Source organism: Podarcis filfolensis (assembly GCF_964270895.1).
Source record: "Podarcis filfolensis genome assembly, chromosome: 5".
NCBI classification, from domain to species: Eukaryota; Metazoa; Chordata; class Lepidosauria; order Squamata; family Lacertidae; genus Podarcis; species Podarcis filfolensis.
In genome coordinates, this window is record NC_139608.1 from 56,624,087 (window position 1) to 56,650,965 (window position 26,879).

At 39.6% G+C, this 26,879-nt stretch overlaps 2 protein-coding genes across 7 annotated transcripts in view; one reads left to right on the forward strand and one right to left on the reverse strand.

Annotated features, from left to right (window-relative positions):
* Positions 1-26,879, forward strand: part of DOCK1 (dedicator of cytokinesis 1) — a 347,244-nt gene that overhangs the window by 133,200 nt on the left and 187,165 nt on the right. The gene's annotated exons all lie outside the window — the stretch shown is intronic.
* Positions 1-26,879, reverse strand: part of INSYN2A (inhibitory synaptic factor 2A) — a 58,420-nt gene that overhangs the window by 16,171 nt on the left and 15,370 nt on the right. For 2 of the 3 annotated variants that reach the window (XM_083616985.1, XM_083616984.1), the window contains 3 exons: positions 26,747-26,828; positions 18,519-19,719; positions 9,898-9,990 (listed from right to left, as the gene is read on the reverse strand). In XM_083616985.1, coding sequence (XP_083473111.1) covers positions 9,898-9,990; positions 18,519-19,719; positions 26,747-26,816 — 1,364 coding nt within the window. In that variant the 5' untranslated portion in view covers positions 26,817-26,828. The remainder of the gene's footprint in view (positions 1-9,897; positions 9,991-18,518; positions 19,720-26,746; positions 26,829-26,879) is intronic. The other variant, XM_083616986.1, reaches the window with a different exon arrangement.

Sequence of the window (26,879 nt, forward strand, 5' to 3'; positions counted from 1 at the left end):
GGAAAAACTTATCTTGTCTGAGTCAAGGGCATGTTAGTAGATGGGAATATATATCATTATATTTCACCTCCTACTTTGTATTTCAGTAATAATATTTACAAACACGCTCACCACATATAAAGGTATCAGATGACAGTGACTTGTCTATATACAAAGATAACCCATAAACCGAAGCCTCTAATGTACATTAGTGCAGCAATTAGTTATTGTAAATATTTGCCATAATGTGTTTCTGCCCATTATAATGTATAGCAAGTTTCAAGTAGTTCTGCCTGCCAAATCTTTGAGACAGTTTAACAGTTGTGTCCTGGGATACTGTCACCTCCAAATGAGGTCCGTTCACGCTGTCACTGTGAGAGAATGTGTTCCTATAGAGTCAGCCATATTTCTGCATTTCATCAATTAACCTTGAAGAATGCAACGTGAAGCCTTGTAATAGATTGTGACTCAAATAGTTCATGAAAGCACCATTTCAGTTCCTCAAAATAATAACATTTCTTTTGTTTATTTGGGGGCGGGCAGTAGGCTCAAGCCTTCCCCTCCCTTTCATATAAATCTATGTGGGCCACTGCTGTGCATCACATTTAATTTAATATAATGAAGTTCAAAGTGGGTCAGTCTCTGGCTACCAAATTTTGGAGCAAATATCAAACATGTTACTTCCCTCTGAATTTTATCAGTTAACTAACCAATAACTGAACAGTGTCAATACATCTCTTCATAACTGGTCTTAGCCAAGTAGAAACGGTTGCCTTATACATTCCATTGGGCCCCTACCAATTCACCCCTGCCCTGTGCCAAATTAATTTAAACATGAATTACTTTGCTTTCAAGGGTTAGGCAGGTTGATGAGTTTAATGGCATAACTGTTATGCAAATTCTTTTTGACTGGCTTATACCCTCACAAGTACCTATCAGTTAGAATCCCTAGCTGAATTAGCTCTCAACTGTTCAGTGATTATTCTACTTCATGGACTGTGGCTAATAGCCCTTAGCCAGTCTGAGTGCAGGGATTAATAATATCCTAGTTATTATGTAAATGAAAGCTCCCTTATCCAATCGGATTCTGCTGAATTTCACAACTGAGTACATTTAGGGGTCAGTGACTCTAATATCCTTGGGCTGTGGTTTGCTTAGTTCCATTTCAGTATGCTAACAGTGAATGTGGTGATTTTTAAGTACAATTACATCTGCCACCTCTTTTATCTGGTTTGCAGTGGGCATGTAAAGCACAGCATTTCGACAATAAAATGTTTTGAGTGAAACTAGAATCTATGTAATTACACAGAGAAAAAAATTACTGGCTTGAAGGAAGTGTCACCACTCAGAATTCCACCCCCCCCCCAATAGGACAACAGTGCCTGCTCTTTGGGAATATGAGAACGAGTCACTCTTACTGAGAGCCCCGGATGCGTTGTTGTTGTTGTTGTTGTTGTTGTTGTTGTTGTTGTATAAACAAAACTCTTCAGTGTCTGCTTTGCCATTCTGTTCAGTGGAGCAGCGATTTCTGTCTCTGTGTTTCTTTTCATATGCAGAACTACCCCACCACTAAAATTTGTGCTGCAATTTGCATGTAGGTGTACCTACACACACTTAGTACTGTAGGCATTGTATTCACTGTGCTTGAAAGGGTTAACTGGATTAATTTCAGCAGCTACTGCAGTGAACGATTGTCATGTGCTTTTAAAAGACTGATCTTTAAAAAAAAATTATAGGTTTCAGGGGAATGCTGTGGGCAGAGTGTATCTTGATTTCAGTAAGGCTTTTGAAGAAGTCCCCCATGATATTCTTGTGAGGAAGCTGGTAAAATGTGGGTTGAATGAGATAACAAGATTTGTAGACTGATCGAACCCAAAGAGTACTCAGTTATGGTTCCTCGTCATCCTGGGGAAAAGTGACAAGTGGGGTGCCACAGGGTTCTGTCCTGCACCTGTTGCTGTTCAATGTCTTTATAAATGACTTGGATGAAGGAATTGAGGGGATGCTCATCAAATTTGCAGATGACACCAAACTGGGAGGAGTAGCTAATTCTGTTAGACGACAGAATCGGAATTCAAAATGACCTTAACAGATTGGAGAACTGGGCACAAGCTAACAAAATGAATTTCAACAGTGACAAATGTAAGGTTCTGCACTTAGGCAGGAAGAACCAGCTACAAAAATATAAAATGGGGGATACCTCGCTTACTAGCAGTACATGTGAAAAGGATCTAGGGGTCTTGGTGGACCACAAGCTTAACATGAGTCAACAGTGTGATGCAGCAGCAAAATAAATAAATAATGCTATTCTAGGCTGCTTCAGCAGAAGTATGCTGTAGTGTCCAGATCAAGGGAAATAATAATACCACTCTATTCTGCCTTGGTCAGACCACACCTTGAATACTGTGTCCAATTCTGGGCACCACAATTTAAGAAGGATGTTGACAAGTTGGAATGTGTGCAGAGGAGGGCAAGCATGATGGAAACCAAACTTTATGAGGAATGGTTGAAGGAGCTGGGTATGTTTAGCCTGGAAAAGAGGAGAGTGAGAAGAGACAAAATAGGCATCTTCAAATATCTTAAGGGCTGTCACATGGAAGAGGGAACAAGCTTGCTTTCTCCTGCTCTAGTCCAGGGGTCAGCAAACTTATTCAGCAGGGGGCCGGTCCACTGCCCCTCAGACCTTGTGGGGGGCCAGACTATATTTTTTGGGGGGGATGAACGAATTCCTATGCCCCACAAATAACTCAGAGATGCATTTTAAATAAAAGCACATATTCTACTCATGTGAAAACACGCTGATCCCCGGACTGTCCGGATTTAGAAGGCGATTGGGCCGGATCCAGCCCCCGGGCCTTAGTTTGCCTACCCCTGCTCTAGACGGTAGGACTCAAGGCAATGACTTCAAGTTATAAGAAAGGAGATTCTGACTAAACATTTTGAAAAAAATTCTGACAGTAAGAGCTGTTTGGCAGTGGAACAGACTCCCACGAGAGGTGATGGACTCTCCTTCCTTGGAGGTTTTTAATCAGAGGTTGGATGGCCATCTGTCATGGACACTTTAGCTATGATTCCTGCATTGCAGGGATTGGAAAAGATGACCTTTGAGGTCCCTTCAAACTCTTATGATTCTATGTTTACAGCATTTTTTTTGAATATAGTGAATTTTGCTACAAAAGCTTCCATTAATTGGAACTTGATTATGGGGGGAGGGGAACAAAGCTGAAAGCATTTTTATCCCGTTGGAGTATGCTTATTTCTGTGTGTTGCATGTAAATTATTCTGTACACCCTTGTACAGTAGGCTTTTTTCTACCCATCCCTCATACACCCCTGCTACCTTCTGCTGGCAATGAAGAAACAGGATTCGAATTCAAGAACATTCTAGCTAGGCTAAAACCCTCAAGGAGGATGCAATGAGCTTATAAAGAGTGTGGCCTTGGGAGATGGTGCATTGCTGGGGAAGGGTGTATGACAGGCATAGGCAAACTTGGCCCTCCAGATGTTTTGGGACTACAATTCCCATCATCCCTGACCACTGGTCCTGTTAGCTAGGGATCATGGGAGTTGTAGTCCCAAAACATCTGGAGGGCCAAGTTTGCCTGTGCCTGGTGTATGACCTAGATATGGTCCTAAGGACCAGATAGAGAAGGCAAGAGGGTTGCGTATCGTTGAATCAAGATGTACAAAACAAGGGTAAGAAACATATTGTGCTAAGAAGAACAAGGAAACCTTTAGGGGAAAGATGCCAAAAATAATTCTCAAATGCTGAGTTTAGTTTTTCTATTTATAGGTTTAGCAGTTCTGGATATTGCTTTTTAAATTGGTCATCATATGTCTTCTTTTACTTCAACGGTTTTGCACAGCCACTAATTCTTTGGAGAAAAATTATGAAATCCTACAGCATGCCATACAACTACTACCACCACTGACACCTTTTAAATAATATAGCTGATAGTTCCTGCAGTGTTCATATGTTTGGCAATTCCGAAATTTCAAGCCCTCAGTAACGGTATGTAAAATCCATTTTTTAAAAAAGCAAACAAACTTTCATTCTGTCATTAGTCTCCCGACACATGACTCTAGGAATCTTTCACTAGTGGAGAGAAACTGGGTGGGTGGTGCTTCTTATCAGCATCTTGGTGCACTCCCTTGCTTCCTTTCTCCCACTGTGAATGGGACAGCTCTGCCTATCCCCTCACCTTCATATCTAGGAATGATATGGAATGGCTGGCATGAAATCAGTGGCTGCTGTTCCTTTTCAGGGGCTGGGGAAGTTACCTTTAGACATGTGATTTGGTCTTTGCGCCATTTGGCTTTTCCCCTATTTTATTTGTGGCTGCCATTTTGTGCAGAAGCATGTTGTCTGGCTCAGTGAATAAATTCATCAAAGGGGATCTGCCTGGAATTTCCCTGCCACTTCTAGATGTAGAAACTTTCCATGGGATGCAATGATCAATCATTTTCTTTCTTGTGGTGGTGATGAGGAAAACCAAACTCACTTTAAAAAAAAAAAGGTCACAAAAGGCAAAAATAGTCATTCAGGTGGGAAAAGAGAAAAAGCAGTGATCCACTTCCTATTATAACTACCCCTCAATTGTGCAGGAAGCATCTTGTAATCACCAGTGTGTTGGAGTTCACAACTACATGGAAGGATCATCAGCTACTGACACATGGGTGTTGTACCTGGAGTAGGATTCCCAGAAGTGATGTTTTGTTTGGTAAAGTGCTTCACCTACAATAACACCATTCTTTCAGTTAACTTCTACATTTGTAGTGGTTGACTTGTAGAATTCCAAAACATATTTGTTCTATTCTGGTGGTCATAACTGACATCTTCTTCTATTCGGCAAATGCCCCTTCAAACTTCTCTCCCTATAGCCATGCAATTGCTACCTCTACCCTTCCAGAATCAAATTGCTCAACAACTTCATCTGTCAGTGGCTATTTCATCAAAGAACTTTGGAGCCCCCCAAATGACGGCTAATTCCTTTAAGCAAGTCACACTCTTATTACAATACTAATCATCTGTTTTGGGGGATCATCTTTACAATCTAGTGGCACAATGGACCTGCTCCAAGCCTGAAGCTGGGATGAGTGTCAGCTGGCTTAAACTGAATGCCATACAGGCTGTTCTCCTAGCATTTCAGGAACATGTTGGAAGCAATGACATCTTGATTCATAGCAATGATAACATAGCCAAAGCATGCATAAACCAACAAGGCAGTACTCATCACAACACTGAAGAATAGTCTTCCATGACTCCTTGAAGGACTGCCTACAATATCCTGGGATAATAGTGACTGGCCATCCACAGAGATAGTCTGTATTTGCTAGTGGGTTAAAACACATCAGTGGACTAGGTCAGCAGATAAACAGGTGGAATGGATGCTTAAATCTTCAGATAAACATTTTCTCTCTCTTAAATATAAAAATCCATTGGGACAGATGTCTTTGTGAGAGATTATCTGACTGGTCTGCTCTACTTTCCTTCTTTCAAGTTGATTCTTTGGGTCATTCAGAAGATTCAGGAACAGCAGGTGGAGGTAATGCTAATCTCACTCCACTCACCAAGGAGATCATGGTTCCTGGGTGTAACCAAGCTATCAACATGAACCATGAAGTCTTCTCTTTTCTATATGCCTGCAACCAAGAGAATGCACTATCCCAGAGATCAAGACTCAGAAAATAGGTAGCACAAATTTGTATATCTATGAGCCTGAAGAAATGGAAAGAATCTCTCTTGCCTGCTCAACTCTATCACCACTAAGAACAGATGTGTTTTTTCAGGAATGAAATGAAAGTACAGCAGTTAAACATCTAAATACCAGTAAGTATTTGGTCTTACACTGTAGCAACAACAATCCAGTATAACTGCTAAGGGGCCATTCACAAATTATTCACCTTCCTGGATTGTTCTGAGGCAGAAAAGCTGAATAGGCCAAAAGTTCACACTTGCTCTTCTTTCTTCCATTCTACTCACTGGAGAAAACTGAACAACTAAACCAGGAGCTCCTATTTCTTTTACTTGATACCCAGATTGGGGGCAAGGTGACAGTTTTGAATGTAGAGCAGTGTTCCCCAACCTTGGGCCTCCAGCTGTTCTTGGACTACAATTCCCATCATCCTTGACCACTGGTCTTGCTAGCGAGGGATGATGGGAGTTGTAGTCCAAAAACAGCTGGAGGCCCAAGGTTGGGGAACACTGATGTAGAGTATCATCTGAGTTTATAAGATTAACCCACTACTAATTCAGTTTTCATACCTCCCTACAGTGAGAGCCATGAAAGTGGGGAAGGAGCCCACTCATGTTCACTTCCCAACTGAAAGCCCATGGGATGAAGAGCAGCTAACATGTAGAATACTACTCAAGTGAAGTTCAACCGAATGAATAAAATCACTGACAATGTATACCAAAAGTTGATGGTGGTAGAAACAAATAAATATACTTTCGACAATTCTCCTCCAGAATATATATACATTTTCTTAATTAAGGGCAATTGACATGAGATAGTTAAATAATTGAAGACTGCTCTGCTCTTAAGTCCTTTGTTGACCCTGTGTAAGTTATATAGTAATAACAATAACAATAATAATAATTATTATTTATTATTTATTATTTATTATTTATTATTTATATGCTGCCTATCTGACTGGGTTGCACAGCCATTCTGAGCAGCTTCCAGCAAATTACTTCAAAACACACATTCAAAGCCTGTTTTAGAAAGCCTACACAAGCTTTTGGTTGCTTTCTGTGAGCCATAATTAAATGATTGCATTGGTAATTTTCATTTAAAAAAGAGCAAAAAATTCTTTCTTAAGTGATAATCTCTTTGAAAGTCTCTTAATTAAAGCTCCTCTTACTCGTGTGTGGTTGAAGGTCAAACTGACCCATTTTGTAATATCTTTCTTAACTAATACGAATTCATCAGAGTAGATAACTCAGAAGTTATAATGCTAAAGAACAACAATGAGGACTTCTGGAAATAAAATCTATGCAGACTTCATGGGTCCCCTTAAATCATCTGAATTTTCACACAGCTGTTCTCTATCTAACTTACATAGTTCTTGTTTTGTGCTGTAATCAGAATTTTTAAAGATGTCTGTTAGGTATAAGCTGTTAAAGCAGAAGAGAGTTGGAAGTCTAAACAGTGGAAAGCCACCCATACAAATTTTATTTTCTACGTTGGTATCCTGCCTTTCACCAAAGAGTTCAGGACTTCATTGCAATCTCACAATAAACTGAAGAGAGAGAGAAACTTTACCTAGGTCCCCCACTGAACATAGCTAACTAGGTCTTTGAGACTGGTTTACCCACAGAGAAACTATAACCACTTCATGTAGCATGGCCGCAAGCCTGATTTAATATCCATTACAGGGAAGCTGTGCCATCCAGATAACAGAAAACTAGGGTTAGTTTGGATACCACATTTTATGTCTCTTCAAAGTCTTAGCTTTCCCTAGCATCAAACATATAAAATGCCCTAACACACTTGTCTATTTCAACCGACAGTGACTCTCCAGCATCTTAGGCAGAAGTTTATCCTATCCCTATTGTTTGGAATGCTTTGACTGGAGATGTTAGGGAATAAACTTGAGACTTCCTGCAAGTAAGTGATATACCACTGAGCCATGGGCCTCCCTTGCTTTTGCAGTCAAATGGGATGAGTGAACAGAGAAGTCATGGCTAGCTGTAATTTCTGTAATAGCAGTGACACCCTTTTCTCTTATTCAATGATATTTATAAGCCTGGCTGAGGCAATATGTTGTCATCCCATATGACTTGCATATAAAAAGATATTAGGATATGTTTTCCAGTTGGCCCTTAGTTGGTGCACAGGGCAAGAGTGGTGGGTACTGCCATCATTATACAGTTGAATATATATTAGACATCTTAACCAAATAATTCTAGGATATCCTACATTTGTCTGGCTTTCAGTTATTCTGCAGATCAATATGTTGTGCTACTTCACCATAGGAAGTATGGGAGAAGGAAAATTTCTCGCGTCTTTCTTCACTATCTGGGCCTCCTGTTGTGTTTCCTGAAATAATTTTGCCCGGGACAGACATACTAATGATTCTGTGTGTGCTTCCCTGTAGCTTAGGTTGCTTTAACCATCAAGAATGGTGTTTATTTAACTCATTCTTGAAATGTGGAAGCACCTGTAGCACACTATATTCTGGGTTATGGGGTTAACTTTTGGGGGCAATGTATTGCAGGATAATGGTGCGTGTACGTGTTCCTGCTTTTGGTCATGTGCAGTCATGTGGATCAGTATTACCAAGCTATAAGTCTTTGAAGCTAAAAGACAGCAATTACATCATTTGGATGCCGAATTCTAGCTTTTGATTTGAGGATAAAAGGACTCACTCGTTCTCAAGTTCAAGGCAACTGCTTATAAGGCATCTAAAATAATGAAGGTTTTGTGGGGGGGGGTTGCAGATAACTATTATTTTAAAAACTGAAGTTAAGAAAATCTTAGCTGAGAGGCATTTTTGATGAGTAGATTTTTTTGTTTTTTTTAAAAGGAGAAGGTATTTTCTTTTTGGAATGAGTGCAAAATTAGAAGAGCAACTGCTGTTGCTATTACCATGGGCAATATCACAGAAAACATTAGAAATGTTCAGACCCCTAGGACAAAAGTTTGTGATGACAGTGAAAGGGGCAACACGATTGAAAGAACATTCAAGGAAGTGGCCACTGCAGGCAAAAGTCAGCGTAATACTAGCTTGTACAGAATTATTCTTGTCTTGACAAGGGGGAGATGTCGAAATAGATTTGCAGTATTTGCTGCAGAACAGTGAATTGTTACAGCCTCTGAGCCATTTTAGCACATCTGCATTCAAGAAAGTATCTATAAAAAGTGCACCCTCAGAATTATGGGCAGGCTAATTTGGACAAAATAAACATAAACTTCAGTATTTTAGATTATACTCTTGTTGATCTAACCATAAAGGCATATGAAAGCAACACTAAATGCAAAGATAAAAAACGACTTGGTCTAGATTAATTCAGTTATTTACTGTTGGGGTAGAATACTCATAAATGGTTACATAATTTTTTTTGTAGCTGTCATAAAAATTCCAGTTTTAGTTGTATGAATATGCATTAAAGTGATTTATTTTTGCTCTTGGACTTCTTAGTCCAATATTTGGTATATCCCCCCCCCCAAATGAATTGGGTTAATACACTGCCTGGAATTGTGGGAGTGGATTTAAAAATAACTTATGTGGATTTAGCTTGTATGAATTTGTTTTGCCTTTCATCATACCTGGCATGCCTACTGCACATAGCATTTTCTGCTTGTTGATAATTGAGTCCTCCCTGCCATTTCCAGGAAGGCATTTGGGTGTTTTGTAAGAGGTTTTATGTGCATGTATACAGGGCATCCAGGACTATGTTACATAATATGGTTTACATAAACAGGTTGACCCATGATTGCTAATTCTCTTAGAGCAACACAGAGGAACTAGTCAACTAGAGAACTAGAAGCTTCTACATCTGCTTTGCACAAGCATGCAATGCCGACATTTTATGCCAATGTGAAATGCTGTGCTCAGGTCTCATTGTGGTATGACTTGGGGCAGAGGGGGCATGTTCGGTAGAGGGGGAAAGAGGTATAGTGTACCATAGTGGAATTTGGGAACTCAGTGTGGAATTTTCCAGGGTATTCTGGCTAGATGATGCCCAAGTATGCTGCTGAACTTGGTGCAGAATTTGGCAGTGTAAGAACTTCCTATGAGGATTGTATTAATATTTCTATTCTGTTTGTTTGTTTAAAGCCATCCTTAAATTACTGGATCAATGATAAAGTCATAGATTCCACCCCTCCCCTTATTGTTCCTATATCTGAACTAGGTTAATATAATTTATAATTGATTTATAACAGTCCAGTCGCACTAATAGTAGAAGACTTACTTTAATGGATCAAGTCTCAACAAATGAGAAGAAGCTTTCATTACATAGTCAAGGTCCGATTTCGACAAAAGGTTTTTCCCCATGGAACAATATCTGTGAAAGAATACATGTGAAAAAATTATGTAGGGAATTGGATTCAAAATCCATGTGGATTTTGCAAAGGGGGGCGGGAATTGGACAGGAGTGAGCAGCAATGTAATTTTGCAAACCCACAGATTTTCACAGATATTTCGCCAAACATTTCTTTTCTGCAGTGGAGAAACACTACTTTGGACAAAAAGGGCTAAGAGCTGATAGCTTAATTATTATAGTTATCAGCTGTTCCTGTAGGAAATGTAGCGTTTGCAGAGGAAAGTGCAGTGAAAAATCATAAGGAAGTCAATGCATGCTGCCTGAGCAGTTGAGAGAATGTCCCTCTCCTGAGTCTATCTGCAGGATAGTTTAAAATCACAATGTCCCACTTCCTAGTAGAAAGGAAATGCCCTCAACATAACACTGCACTGCAGGCAAGCCAGATGTAATATTAAGTCAAGGATCAGCCCTAAGTCTAGAGCTAGCTCCAATTTGGGGGTTAACTACTTCAATTTCACATAATTAGCTTCAAATTTTGAGGATTAGCTTTAATTCTTGTCTGTTGCAAAAAACTGACCACTTTGTTGGCTGTGCATTAGAACTAGGATCATTACTATTCAAATGGATGTGAATGCTGTGTGCACATGATCTGGGTTTTATCAGGAGTTTTCCCACCAATAAGCCACTTTTTCATTGGATATAGTCTGGGCACAGCAAACTCAGTCTTGACAGTGCTAGATGTTCACTTTGAAATGGGGAACTCAGCTCTTCAGAAGCTGAAGAGTAGGCTGCAGTTTCATCTTCAAGACTTATTACCCTTATTACCCTGGAGAACTGCTTCCAGTCAGTATAGACAGTACTGAACTAGATGAACCCAATGGTATGACTTGGTGTAAGGCAACTTCCCATGCTCTCTTTCATAGTGGTTCTAGTTGTGATTATGCATCCCCCCCCCCCAATTCAGGAAGAGAATTTTGTTGCATGCATATGTGATAAAGCCAACTAATTCTTTGAATGCTTGTCCTTCTGTAGCCAACATGGCACCACACATGAATGGGCTGGAGGAGCCCTAACACTCCCTCCTCTAACTCAGTGATGCCTGAGCAACTTTAGGGTGTGTGGAATACTCTCTGCTGGGAGAGAGGGATTCTGGAAGAAGGCACTGCTGATTGACTGGAAGCAGTCCACACAGCAACCTTTTTTTTTGCAGGTTCTATCTGTGCATCCTTTTTTAACTGTCTTGGCTCACTGAATGCTTGTACTGCTACATACTGAGAGAATAAACCCGGTATTGCTTATTTGGTCATTTATCCAAAGGTGAAAGGGAGATTAGTTAAGATGTCCTAAATATTCAATGTGTCTGTAAACTTCATTCAGCCTCCGATTTAATAAATTGGAGATTGAGTTGATTTTAGAGTCTTGATGACATAAAGAATAGTCTGCTAAATAATAATTTTATGGCATCTTCCTGCATGAGTCACATAGTAGGCATAGTCAGGAAAGTTTGCTTAATTTTTAGATTAATGCATTGGAAAGCAGTTTGTGTGAACTAAATAAACAGTTGATGTTATTAAATAATGAAATTGACTTCCTCCTCCCATACATTTTTTTCTGTGATTGGTGAGTAGTATAAAGGAAATTATTGCTTTCTTCACTGTGTAGAAAACTGTGATTACAGATTATTTGATTTTTTACATGCGAATCAATTTATTATAATATTTGAGTCTTATATTTTTATGGCTGCATGTAAAGGCAGTTTGGGAATACAGACAACATTTTTTTTTTGGTAACAATCCATATATCCTGGTTCCTTTTGCATTTTCTTTTTCTAATGTTCACATTCCCCCCCCCCCAAGACAGACTGTGTTGAGTACGATTCATAAGCAACTTATTGTGCTCTCTGTAATCAGAATTATTTCCACAAATCCCAGTTTTAGTTGTCTTTGAAAAATACATAGGCATTCAAATAGACTTGGAGTGAAAGAGACATATGAATGTGTTCTGAATAATCCAAGGCTTGGGAAAAAATTATTCTAGCTGCATAGTCTGTGCATACAAACTGGAAAGAGAAAGAAAAGCCCCCTCTGCTTGCTGTAACAACTGCTTGCTCTCACTCTCTCTCTGTTTTTTCTGCAAAAAAAAATTCAGTACAGCAGGTTGTTACTATTTCATCAGTCCTCAAACTGGGAGCATATAACTGACTTTCAAAAAGGTGAGCAGGGATATCTGAAGAATGATTTCCTGTATTCCTAGCCTGCTGATATAGCTGTTATAAGTATAGACACAATCAGCATCATACAAGGCCTCCAGTGGATTTGTGAAAAGAAGTCTGCTAAGCACTAAGATCTCCCAGTCTCATTAAAGCACTTATGAACTGGAACTGAGAAAGGATCAATTACTGCATCTGCTGTGCTTGGTTGTTTTAACAATAACTAACACAAACATTTGTTAATACTTGGTTTGTATGCTAAGTATCAATTCAAGGCTTGTAAAATGGAAAGTTCTAAATTTTGGCAGCTTTTCTTAATACGTAGGTTGCTTATGGGTTATCCATAAAATTCAGTTCATACACCAATTAAAAATCACTATTACTGTGCTGACATCACTGGTTAGTGCAGGCTGCTAAAGGTGCTATTGGTAGCTAGAAGGGGCCTTTGTGTAAGCACAGTGTGGTAGAACTTGCACCAGACAAAATGAGCCTTGAGGTGGACAATGGGAATCATGAGTGGTCACTGATAGCCAGTGAGGCATGAAGGTTGGGGTGTTGGACCAGGACCTGTGAGATCAGGGTTCAAATCCCCACTAGGCCATGAAGGTCACTGGGCAGTCACTGCCTCTCAGCCTAACCTCCCTAACAGGGTGGTTGTGGAGATTAAATGAAGAGGGGAGAATGATGTAGGCCACCCCAAGCTCCTTAGAGAAAAAGCTGGAATATAAATGCAATAGCATAGAAACCAAGCAGGTTGGTAAAGGAGAGTTGATCCTCCTTTGGGAAAATAAGTTTTCATGAATAAATCTGAAAATGGCTGCTCTGATTTGTGTTTATTGGCAGAATGCTGCATTTGTTAGAATCTAGAGCTCAGTTGTTTAAAATCTTGCTCCAATGGTTTAATCTTTCTAGATTTTCCTATACAGGAAAAGGCTTCCACCTTAGACGTTATCTGCAAAAATAACTGTATTGATATTAAAATATCTTCAAATAGTCCAGTCTTACTTAACAATAACATACTTTCTCTTCAAGGATCCAAACTGAGTAACTACCTGTACATAATGAAATAAACTACAGATGTAAATATATCTACTTTGTGTGAGATAATTAGAATAATTCCTAACATATTTACTGCTACACTTAAGGGTCTTGTTTCACCTTTGAAATAGGATTTCAAGAAGCCCTTATTGTAGCATGTACATAATCTTTATGCAAAAGGGTAATAGATTTGATAAAAGAAGGCAAACTTAAATTTAAAAAGTAGAAAATCCCACTTGGTTTAGAAAAGTGGTAAATAACTTGTGGCCTTCAAGATGTTGCTGAACTCAAACTCCCCTGAATTCCCAATGGTAAGGGATGTTAGGTTTTGTTGTCCTGCAGAATCAGAAAGGCCACAGATTGGCCACCCCTGATTTGGAGTCCTTTGTATTTCTAATATTACTAAAGCCAAGTGCTGTGTGGTGTGTTGAACTAGGACATGCAAGACCAGAGTTCAGATCCCCCCAGTCAGTCATGAAATTCACTGGGTGGCCTCAGGCCAGTCCCTGTCTCTTAACCTAACCTTCCTCACAGGGTTGCTGTGAGGATAAACTGCCCCGAGTTCACTGGAAGAAAGGTGTGTCATAAATGAAACAAACAAACAAACAAACAAAATACATTTTCTATTAAAGTTGTTAATGTCAATGAAAAACCTCACGATAAAATTGGCCAGCATGATCTTCTCTCATAGATCTATTTACTCGATATACAAGCAGTTGTGCGTACTACTACAGTATTTTAATCACCAGAGGTCTATGCATTTTGGCTGACCTTGGTAGCCAACCTAAACTTGTCCTTGGTATGACCCACGAAAGGGAGTGGGTCATTTATTAATAAAGAATATTTATAGACCACCTACTCATATAAAATGTCAATGTGGCATACAGCAGGTACAATAAAACATGCCATTAAAATAATCATAAAAATGGCCGAGTCGTTTGGAAATGTTTAAACAACTGAATAGGCCTGCCAGCATTAAAAAGTCTTCAAGAGGCTCCTGAAAATTAACAGGGGCAGTGCTTGCTGAATCTCTGCTGGAAAGGTATTCCACAGCATGGGGCATGTAAAACTAAATGCCTGACTTCTACATGGGGGACAACTAAAAGCCACTTTTCTGGATGATCTCTGTGATCAAGCAGGGATATAAGAGCTCTGGCAGTCCTTAAGGTATCCTTGGTCATTTACCTTTTATCATTTGCCTTACTTGCATAGGTATTAAATAGTACTAGCAACAAAATAGTGTCCTGTGGAACCTCATAGGCCATGTGCTGTTGCATGTGTGGGCAAGGAGAACTCCTTCAACTCTCTGGACACAGATAGGAATGGAAACTCTACAATACAGTTCCTATCCTGAACATTTGATCAAGGAGGATGGCCAGTGGTGTTGAAAGCTGCTGAGAGATTGAGTAAAAGGGACAGGGTTTCACTCTAGGGTGAAACTTAGCATATTCTTCCCTATGATTTTTTTTAATATATATATAAATAATTTAAATATTTCTTAACTGCTCTTCACCCAGAACATGCACAGAACAAGTAAATATAATTTCATAAAAGACTAACAAAAAAAACCCCTAAAAGCTAAACACAGACTAGGACTTCAAGTGCTATTTAAAACAGGAAGTTCTTCACCTGATACCAACCCCCTCCCTCTTACAATGTTGGCACAAGTTAAGCCTCCCTAGCATGGACATTGCAAATTGGGGTGCCACCACAGAAAAGGCCTTCTCATTTAAGTACAATATCTGGGAAATGCGTACAATTTAGTTCATAATAGAATTTTCATTTTTTAAAACCCATATGAACTGAGGAAAGTACTCTTTTACTGAACAGTGTGGCATGTTCCGGAGCACGTGAAGAATCTTGCTTTACTGAAGGAAGTTAGATTGGATCAAGCAGTTTTGGGGGAAGGCAGGAAGAGCTTAGTATAGTCTCCTCAAAGAGAACATCAGTAATGTCAAAGAGAGCTTGCACCACTGTCACTTATCTTCCCCTCCAATGTACTGTTGATGTGAAATATTCAGCATGGTCTATGTCATGCATTCAGTTCACAAATGCCAATCCTTCAGTTTCACACGGTCACTGGCTCCAGAACTCTTGCCACATGTTGAAAAGGGTTCTGTGAAGATTTGTTTCAAACTACTGGAATATATGATTAAATAACAATATACAAAGCTTATTCATTGGCTGGTTATTATCTTCTGTTGATGAGCTGCCCCAGTTACACAGTAGCTTGCAAGGCACTGAGGTTGTAGGCCTTTTTCATTAATATTGTAGGCCTTAAAAACCCCCACACTCAGGCATTTTAATCTGCTGCTGATATCACTGTGTCCTATGGTTATATTGGGGCTGCATTGTTAACTCTTGTATTGTTGTGACCCACCCCAGAATAATTTTGACGAAGGGCAATATATACAATTGTTCGACCAGTCGGTAAGATTTTGCACCTGAGGGGAGAAGGAGTTTTAATCTCAAGTGCATGAGAAGTTGTGGAGAAGACAGACAGCTTCACTTATCCATGCTTTAGACTGAGTTCCTAGTGGGCACACTTACTTTAAAATAAATGAATCCAGACTAAAGGTAAAGGTAAAGGGACCCCTGACCATTAGGTCTAGTCGCGGACAACTCTGGGGTTGCGATGCTCATCTCGCTTTATTGACCGAGGGAGCCGGCGTACAGCTTCCACGTCATGTGGCTAGCATGACTATGCCGCTTCTGGTGAACCAGAGCAGCGCACGGAAACGCCATTTACCTTTCCGCTTATCTACTTGTACTTCGTGCTTTTGAACTGCTAGGTTGGCCGGAGCAGGGACTGAGCAATAGGAGCTCACCCCGTTGTGGGGATTTGAACCGCCGACTTTCTGATCTGCAACCCCTAGGCTCTGTGGTTTAACCCACAGCGCCACCTGTGCTTTAAAATAAATGAATCCAGACTAGACTACTGCAATTATCTCTACTTGACTACAACAACTCTTGTGTCCTGAAAAACAGCTTGGAAATGTAACTTGGGCCAGAATGCATTGGCTGTAGACCTGCGAAGCATCTGAAAAGGCTGCTATTCTATTCTGGTTATTTATGTATTTCTGGTTTCAATTTAAAGTGTTGGTTTCAGAGTTGAAAGCCCTAAAAGGTCTTAGACTTGGTTATCTGTAGAATACTGCTCCCATATAGATCTGCCTGAGCTTTGAGGTCAGCCTTGAAGGCTCTACTTCCTGGGCCATCAGCTTGGTTGTAAAACAGGGCTTTCTTGGTGGTGGTGTTTTAAAAAGGTTTGATAGTGAGGGAAACATCACACTTGATTGTTGCACTTAGAGGAAATTTTTGCTGCTTTTGTAGTTAGTTGCTTTGCATTTCTATAAGCAGAAGAGCAGGGAACAATATAATAATAATAATAATAATAATAATAATAATAATAATAATAATGATGATGATGATGAGTGATGGAACCTATTTAAACTAAGCTCTCTAATGAAGTCAGATGGTGTTGGAATTTGCATGGTGATAGCTTTAAGCTTTCGCAGAATACTTCAGGCAGGCAGAATAAGAACTGTGAGATAGCAATCTATCTGAAGCAGAGCTCTGTGATCTTGAAAACTTGCGCACTGATAAATCCTCCACTGATAACCAGTTAAATCAAAGGGATCAAAGCATCACCAAGTAGATGGTTTTCTGACTGACTTGAAAATATGCTGATCATTAGACTATATGTAAGAGAAATGCATTCCGTTATTTGAAAGCTGAGGTTTTGAATGAAATAAACTGGCACAGATTTCTGAGTTAGTTTAGGATTTGTATAGGAATAGATGCAAAAACCTCAAAAGGGTAGTAGTTATTTTACACAAGTCTACTCAAAAGTAAATCCTATTGAATTCAGTAAGTGAATACAGAATTGCAGCCTCAGTACTTTAAAAACTCTCTGTTCTTAATAATACGAAGGGAAAATATATTTAGACTGTTCACAAGCAACAGAACTTGGATAGAATTTTCCTATTGTAGAAAGGTAGTAAGATACTGTGCTGAGAAACCTAATACCACCAGTGAAAGGAATGAATTACTGTATATAATCACAAAGGATGTGCAACAACAAAAAGTTCACATTTAAGCAGCTAAAAAGCAGGAAATGAGTCTTGCTGTATTGAAAATTGTGTAACCTGACCCAACCACTGGGGATATGGTAGGTTATACATTTAAATCAACTCTGTAAAGCTGATAGTCCAAGCACCTTTGGGGTGGGGGGTGGGGTAAAATGTTAACAACTTTATTCCAGGGCACAACCTGCTTCCATTTTAATAAGGGCGTGTACACTAGTCAGCTGCTTACTTAGGGTGAGAGTAGCACCAGGAGCTTTGCACAGAGCATAGTGGTACTTTCAATGTAAAGAGTCAAAGGGGGAATGTTTACTGGAGTGGGGGAAGCAAGAGCTACGTAAAACAGTTAGAAAGCATGGAGGTGTTTGAAGCATGCAATCATTAATTTGAAAAGTATATGCGTGTTAGAATGCAGTCGCTGAATTAACCAGCAAATGAAGACAATGTATCTTTAAAGGGGTGAAGGAGGGGGATGCATATGAGATGCCAAAAGCACAAAAGTTGCAATTATCAGATAAAGACTTAATTAGCTGAGCCTGAGTAAATAGCTATGCTGGTACAAATAACACTGAGTAACACTTTTATAGGAAATTGTAGAGCAAAAGAAGGACCGCATGCGTTCATGTTTAAAATACTCTCTGCATTCCCTTTCTGTCAAATGACGCTGCTGTATATTTTGGATTGTTTGAGTATTCCTGTTAGCCTCCCAGAGCAATCTGTTTTTAAAGAACTAAGCAAAGGTTTCTTAACTTTACTATTTTTTAATGACTTTTTGATTTGAGACCAATATGTAAAGTGATTATATTTTAATTTCAATATTCTTTTGAATCGGTTGTGTTGATATCAAAAGTATGTTTATCTTAGGAGCACAGTTGTACTCAAAAATCCTAATTTATTATATGTGCATTAGAATCAAAATGAAATAGATTGAAGGTCATTTGCAGCATTAGTATGTTAGTGTCAAGCTAGACACTGAATTATGTATTGCAGGTATGGTGAATCGAGTATAATTATCTTGTGAAAATACTCCAAATACAGCAATATGATGCAAATGCAGTTGAATGTACTCTTACAGCAGTTCTAACACATTCAAAGTAAAAAATTAAGGGCACATAAACATATAAATGGAACTGTAAATTGCTTAGTAGAATTCATTTTAACTATTTTAACAAATGGTGTGATCATGCATATTAAGGAAGATTCCAAAAACAGCTTACCCTTCTCTATGAGCTTCTCCTTTTTCCAGCTCCTGAATAACACCCAACAAGACCTTTATGGTTTCCTGACTTGAGCTGATCAAGTTCTCCATCATCTGTAGCTGTGCTTTCAAGTCTACCACTTCTGTGTGAGGCACAATTTGTTGGCATCCTTCACTCACAGCAACTGCTGTCTGACAAGGCTGTTTTCCTTCCATAGGTGAAACATGTATCTGAAGGGTCTGTTCATTACATTCGGTTGATTGGCACTGTGCCTGCGTCGAACAGGCCTGAGCTGCACTTACGGCTTGTGATTGCAGACCATTAAGATGCACTGTTCTTTTTTTGTCCTCCTCGGTCGGGCACAGAGACCAGTCATTCCCTGCTGCAGATTTTTGCAGGTCCGTCAGTGAGATGTGAGAACTGGATGCAGGCAAGTAGACAGAAGCTACTTCTGTCTTGAACACTTTTCCATGGGTGGATGGATTAGCCTCCTCGTTCCCCAACGGCCCACTGTGGTGTTTTGCTTTGTCATGCAGCTGGTAATCAGGCTCTTCTAAAACAGAAGCTGCTGAATTTTGAAGAGAAGGAGGTTCTTTAGTACAGCTGTGCAAATCAGTGCTTCTACATGTCTCCGAACAGTTGTCACTAGAAGGCTGCTCTATTGCATTCATGCGTTCATTAGTATGTGAAATAAACTCAGCTGTCACAAATCCAGTGACTTTCTTGCTACACTGAGCAGCCTCCCCTGAGATTTTGCTGTCTTTATCTTTAACATCTATTAGGAATCCATTGTTTTGACTTGGAAAAGTGTCAACAGAAGCTATGCTTTTGATGATACTCCCCTTTTTCCGGTCCAAGGGGAATGTCTGGTAACACTTTTTGAGTTCAGGCGAAGTCTGAACTCCTGTACTTTTAGTAACGTTAGGGATTGATCTCCGAGCAGGCACTGTCATATATTTCCGGTAAGCTGCTCTGTAAGAGATGGGCTTTGCTTCCTTTTTGTCACTCTGCTGTAATGTAGAGAGTTGTTTATCTCTCTGCTCGTTTTGGGCGTCACAGATGTCTTTGAATCTCACCTGCAGGGCTTTGTTTCTTTTCTTGATCTGCCGGTTGGGATCCAGTGCGTATTTCATCTCTAAGGCAAGGGATGTAGCTGGATCAACTTCACTTTCAGAGGCTGTAAGCAAGCACTTGCTGGGTTCCTTACTCTCCATGGTTCCTGTATTCAGAAACAGTTTTTAGGAAGAATTTTATTGCACTAAGTATGTAGGTGTTTAATCAAAACATCTGAAACTTTGAAGGAAAAAGAGTAAGTTTAGGGTCTCCTATTGGTTGGTTGGGAATCTCCACATGTACATATATTGTTGCTCTCTATGTTGTTTTAGTTTTCTGGTAAAAAATGGATAGTATACAACTCAGCTTTACACAGAGTAAAGGTAAAGGGACCCCTGACCATTAGGTCCAGTCATGGCCGACTCTGGGGTTGCGGCGCTCATCTCGCTTTATTGGCCAAGGGAGCCGGCGTACAGCTTCCGGGTCATGTGGCCAGCATGACTAAGCCGCTTCTGGCGAACCAGAGCAGCACACAGAAATGCCGTTTTCCTTCCCGCCGGAGCGGTACCTATTTATCTACTTGTACTTTGACGTGCTTTCAAACTGCTAGGTTGGCAGGAGCTGGGACCGAGCAACAGGAGCTCACCCCATTGCGGGGATTCAAACTGCCGACCTTCTGATCGGCAAGCCCTAGGCTCTGTGGTTTAACCCACAGTGCCACCCACGACCCTTTACACAGAGTAGACCCATTTAAATTAATGAACATGACTATGTTAGGTCCATTAATTTCAGTGAAGTAAAACTTAGCTGAATACCACCCAGCGTAATCTCATGGGTAATGTCGGGGGGGGGGGGAATCAGTTTAGGTGAGTTCTGATTGAGCAATGTGGCCTTAATGATGATGTGAGGGGCGTGGGAACCACTTCAGGGTGTCCAAAGCTTTTTACATAATCTTAGGTTCCCATGCAACTCTTCTGTAATGCCAGTATTAATGCCTCCATCGTGTGTACCAGTATGGCATATTGGAAAGAACAGTTGTTCCAGCCTAGATGCCTCTAGATGTTTTGGGCTACAACCCATCAGCCTCAGCCAGCGTGGCCAATACTGTAGGACGATAGGAGCTGTAATCCAAAATATAGCAAGGTTGCAGGTTTGAGCTGCATATGGGACAGCTTCCTATTCCTGCATTGCAGTGGGTTAGACTAGATCCATGGTTCCCAACATGGGGAGCAATTTCATTTTTAAGGGGGGCAATTTGGAAACTTGTGTAGACCAAGTTAATGGCCTTTTAGGCTTCCTCCACGTGAATAGGAGTTCACTTTCTGAATAATAAGAATTATATGACACGGGGGGGGGGTGATCAGGATTTTAGAGATGCTTAGGTGGGGCATGGCCAAAAAAAAGTTGGGGACCACTGGACCAGATGATCCGCAGGGTCTCTTCCAACTCTACGTTTCTGTGATTCTACTTTGACAGAAACAAGTGAGGAAAGACTTGAGATACTTCGTTGGATTTGGAATATTATTCAAATTCCTGTTTAGCTTGTTAAATTATCTTGGATCAGTCATTGGCTCTTACAAGGTTGGGAGGATGAAAGTGTGTGAATATTGGGGGGCAGGTGGTGCTGGAGAGAACCATGTGTGCAAGAAGGGGATCTGTGTCTGCTATATCACGTTCTAATTTGTTGGAAGCCACCCAGAGTGGCTGGGGTAACCTAGTCAGATGGGTGGCATATAAATAATAAATTATTATTAATTTTCCATGATGATTAAAAGGATTGGTCAGTCCCTACTCATACATATGTCAGTGAGAGTATTGGAGCCTGGGGCCAGTGCACTGAAGCAGCTGTATACAGTTAACTTTGCATTCTTCTGTAAGGTGGGAATAACAATTTCCCCCTTTTGGAATAGTTCCAAATACGAACTGCAAGATGGATGATAAATAATGTCCCTTTGTCTAAAGCTTTTTAAATGGGGATATTTTATTCTGCAGAGTGATTGTCAATAAACAATGGTGAGTTAAGGTGCCTTTTCGGTCCTTAGAGGTCCTTCATTTATTAGATTTGAAATTTAGTTGGCCATACTGAATTTTTGATAATTTCATTATTAACATTTGAAAAGATAAACACTTTAAAAACAAAAACAAAGCCTAGGTGTTATAGTGTGGGCACAGATGTGCATGTGTGACCAGTCATTTTACAGTGAGAATGGAGCTAAGTGGGGTTTGGTTATGTGATGCATCATATTGACAGGAATGATTTTAGGGGATACACTGCTATGCTTGAGCAGTCATCAAGATTTTTTTTTTAAAAAAAATTGTTTCCTTGTAAGCAAATCCAATGTTTCTGAAAGTATGCATCTTGTTAATTCCTTTAATGGCAATGGAAACATCAAAATTTATTTGGTTTTAAATACCGAACAATTAGTGTTCCATGGTGAAAATACTGTTTTGCACTATGCATTTCATGTTTTTCATTTAAAATGTCATTTAAACAAGGAAATTTTTATAAATAGCAAAATACAGAACCTTGTGTTGCATATTTAATATGCATATTGTGTTCAATTATTAAGAGTAGCTAAGATGATGCAGGTGGCTGCTCTGTTCTGTTCAGGGAATACTCAGAGGGTCACACCTTAGTTTATTATGCTGCCTCACAGCTGTTTTATACACATGGTGAAGTTTATTTGATTGCTGAAGTAAGAAAATAAAAGCTGATTTCAGAGGAACCGTGCCAAATTGTATGAGGAGAGAATTCGGCCATGTTTGATTCCTTATCCATTTTTATAAATTTTTTTGTGGGTTTTACAGTGAGGAAAAACTGTAGCTGGAAATCAAACAAAAAAAAACAAACCCCTAACTAGCTGACAAATCACAAAAAACTAACACTTATTTTAATGTAGAGTACATTTTCAAAATAAAATAATATATACACAATTCAGGTGGAATAACAGCTGCTGGTGCTTGTTTGCCTTTTCTTTCACTTCCCTAAGGAATAAGGCATTGCAGATAAACATGGCCTAGGCTTAAAACAAAAATCTTAGCCAAGACAGTCCAAATCTTAGCAGGAACCAATCCCTTCAGTGTGGAAGGATCTGGCTGGCTACGTAAATGGGTGGTGGGAAGGAGTGAAAGCCCTTTATATATCATGGCCCCCCCCCAAAAAAATGGGATAGCTCCCTTGGCCACCTTGCCTGCTTCTTTAGGTCAAGTAGTAGCATAAAAAGGCACATAAGAAAACAAGCTGATCTACGTATGAAGCAAGAATGGTGGACAGGCTAAATTACTAGTTGGATGGGAAAGGGAAATGAGTGATCTTAAGGTTTTTACCTCCTAAGCAAACTATTATGTGCTTGCATATAGCCTCTGAAAGGTGAACCCACAACTTGAAGATGAAATAGATGCAACAGATGCATTGAATATCAACCAAGATCAAGAGAATTAACTTTAAAAGGGTTTAGGAGTCACAAACTTTACTTTGGCTAATCCGAAAAAGACAGCGGTTTGGATCAAAATGGCAAAGCTTCTTCTACTGACAGAAGGCCTTTTATCCAGGGGAGGTAACCTGCTGGCAGAGGTGGCTTTTGTTGATTCCTCTCTTTCTACTGCAGTCCCCAATGCTCCTGGAATGTGGCACTGGAAGCTGCTGCTGGAGGAGTGAATCAGCAAAGGTTACCTCCCTCCCTCACCAGCATGCATGAATTCTGGTTCCAACCCAAAAGTTCATGCTTTTACCTGTTTGTATCCTTTCTCTCTTCTTGCCTGAGCACAACACAATGGCAGTGAATCAATTAGAACTGTCCTGGCTTTCAAGCGCTGCAACGTCAGAATACTTTACCATGAAAACATCACCACATTCCTGGGAAACATCTAAATATGTCTCCTGTTTTATGGAAGGCAGAAGGCCTAGAGCCGTCAAGGCAAACCAAGTCATCTCTCCACACAAGGTGTGAAGAATGGCAGCTTCTCATACACAGTTTTGTATCTCCAGCTAGAGATATTGGAGTACAACAGTCTGTTGATTTGGTTTAATGCTACAAGAACCCAGTATTGGCATTCTACTGGACTTCATGGTACTCTTTCAAAAGGCAGTTTTACAGTATAGCAATATTGGTAGCATGGCTTCACTGGGAAGTAAACTGATAATTTATAAATTACTTACATATTAACTTGAATTAACTAATCTAAAGAAGCACAGAATCATAGAATTTGTAGAGTTGGAAGGGACCACAAGGGTCATCTAGTCCAGCCCCCTGCAATGCAGGAATATTTTGCCCAACATGGGGCTGGAACCCATGACCCCTGAGATTAAGAGTCTCATGATCTACCAATTGAGCTATCCCAGTTGTGCATTTTAACTATGTTTAGGAATAAATTGAATATTTGTAAAATATACCTGGGTCACAAAGTGACCATAGTCCTATTCTGATAGTTAATTTTGGTGATAATTTATTAGGCTAGCTAATGAATTATTAGCTAGCCTAATAAATTATTTGGTGCATGAGCTTGAGCTAACACAAGGGACATCTGCTAGTAGAACAGAACTTTCCCTTCTTCTTCTCTGCAGTCTCTTGTATGCCTCGAAATCTTCTCCAGAGGGTTGGGGGACACTCTGGAGGAGATTTTGGAGGCATGTGGGAAGAGGAGAAGAAATGGAAGTGCTGCTGTGGTAACAGAACTCTGCTGGTACTGCTGTGGGTACAACCCATATTCTGTTGTAGACAGACCCCTTCTAATTCCGGAAAACACTACCATATGCTAGTTGTAGCAAACTCATGCACGAGTAATCAAAGGTTGATGTACTCATGCTAGTTTCTATTAATGGGATTACTCATAATTCAAAGCCTTGTTGTAGATTTTTGTAGAAAGTTCCAGTTAGATAAGGAAACTAATGTTTTTGGAGTTACTACTAGACTTCTGGTTTAAATCTTTAACACATGGTTGCCAATTTTTTAAAAAAGAGTTTTTGCTTTGACCTCTTTTCCCAGTGTATTTATTAAGGGTTCCTTTATATATATAAAAATCATTTTTATTAGTTTTCCAATAAGAACATCCAATTAACAAATCCATCAAATCATAATCCAATTAAATAATAATAATAATAATAATAATAATAATAATAATAATAATAATAATTTTTTTAAAAAAACAGCCGAATTACAATCCAAATTGTTAATTATTAATTTTTTGGGCTTCCCATACTCTGGACCTCTGAAGTATATCTCCAATATTTTCATTTCTGCCTTCCTCTTGTTGTTCTCATATTTTCCACATTCCGATCTTAACGCTTTAAACTCAGTTGGAACCCAGTGTATTTATTAAGGGTTCCAACTGAGTTGCAATATAGCTCAGGTTATGGGGGTTTTTTTCTTAAGAAGGAATGTGTGATGTAGAGGGTGTGTAAGACACCCTCATGCTACAGTTCACCATAAAACTTGATGTATTTAGCGGAGGTAGCCAATGTGGTAGCTTCAGAGGATGTTGGGCTACAACTCCCAACATCTTTGATTTTTGGCCATGCTAGTTGGGGCTGATGGAGAATTGGCTGCTCCTGTTTTTAGATGTTCCTGCCAGCAAGAACATGCAAGTTGCACAAAAGAGGTTGGCACTCCTGCACAAAAAAACACTTTCGCGTGAATTGTTTTTAACAAATGTATAAAAAGAATATGCTCTGCTAAGCCATGTGCAGTAAAGTTAAGAACAACAGTGATACAAGCTGGTAAAAAATGTTAAGCAGTTCAGTTATGTCAGGAGGTGAGTGGTTCAAACTTTGTGTTCTATGTCATGTTAGGAATTTCCAGGAACCCACTACTTTGGATTTAATGGTGTTAAACTGTTCGAAAAAAATGTACAGCAAGCTCTCACACTGAATATTTTGACAAATCCATAGGGTAATGACAAGAATATCCTAAAATGAACGTGTGTATATATATATATATATATATATATATATATAATGTGAATATTCTTTATTTTTTATTAAGAGGGCCCATTTAAAGATCTTGGTGTTCTATACAGTAACAAAAAGGACTGCAGTGATTTGAACATGGATATGGTGCAGTTTGATATGTACCACGATCCACAGATCTTAGCTTTAGAGCATTTCAGAGCTTGAGTTGAACCCTGAAATTATGAAGCAGCAATAAATGGGGGAGAAATGTTGTGTGTGTGGATGGTTCAGTATGTGACAGGAGCAATCATCATTAGCTCCACGTATCTAGTATTAGATAAAGGCTGCACAGTGTGACTTTAGGCAGCAAGCTCAGTGTTAAACAGGACAAAGTGATGTTCAGAAAGAAGTGTATGCTACTGAGGGACCACATATTGTGCATGCAGGAGGTCCCAGGTTCAGTTCCTGGCATTTAAACTTAAAAGGGATAGACAGCAGGTGATGTGAAAGACCCCTCTCTCTGAGAACCTGAGCAGCTACTGGCAGTCAAGAGTAGACAATACAGTCATAACTTGGTTGTCAAACGCCTTGCGACTCGAACCTTTTGGCTCCTGAACGCTGCATACCTGGAAGTGAGTGTTCTGGTTTGCGAAAATTCTTTGGAACCCGAACATCCGACGTGGCTTCCGCAGCTTCCGATCAAGTGTAGGAAGCTCCTGCAGCCAATTGGAAACGGTGCCTTGATTTTCAAATGTTTTCGGAAGTCAAATGGACTTCCGGAATGGATTCTGTTCGAGAACCAAGGTACGACTGTATTGGACAACATGGACAAACCAGTGTGGACTGGCAACTTCTTGTGTCATAAAACAATCTATGTGCAGGTATAAGAAATCCTGTTCTATGCTGTTTTGATGCACTGTGTTGTTTTATTTGTCTACATTCAAGCTGTACATGGCTTGTACATCTGCAGTACATATTACAGGTTTGTGCAGCAAATCCCATTGTTCCTACATACTATTGATAAGGATGTGGTGAATCCTGTTATCCTGACTTTATCACCAACACATTTATTTATTTTAAAAAGATGATTCACTGTTTTTAAATTTTAAATTTTGTTCAAATTAAAAGGACAATATGCCTGGTGTAAGGAAAAGGGGTTAATGAAGTAGCTGAGCAGTCCACATTTTGACCATCTGCAATGAAACAAAGGGCCTTTGAAGTGAAATTGTAAGTAAGGCTAAACTTGCAGAAAGACATGTGGGACTTGAGACAGTGGTATCATAAAATGGCATGACTAATTACTTACCGTCACTATTAAGGGATTGTGAGGCTGGAGACGAAAGATTCCACATCTCATTATCAGCTCCTTTAGCCATCTTGCCACTCACCTAAAATACAGGGCATATTCCATTACTGATAGGTTACATGTTCTCTCAAGG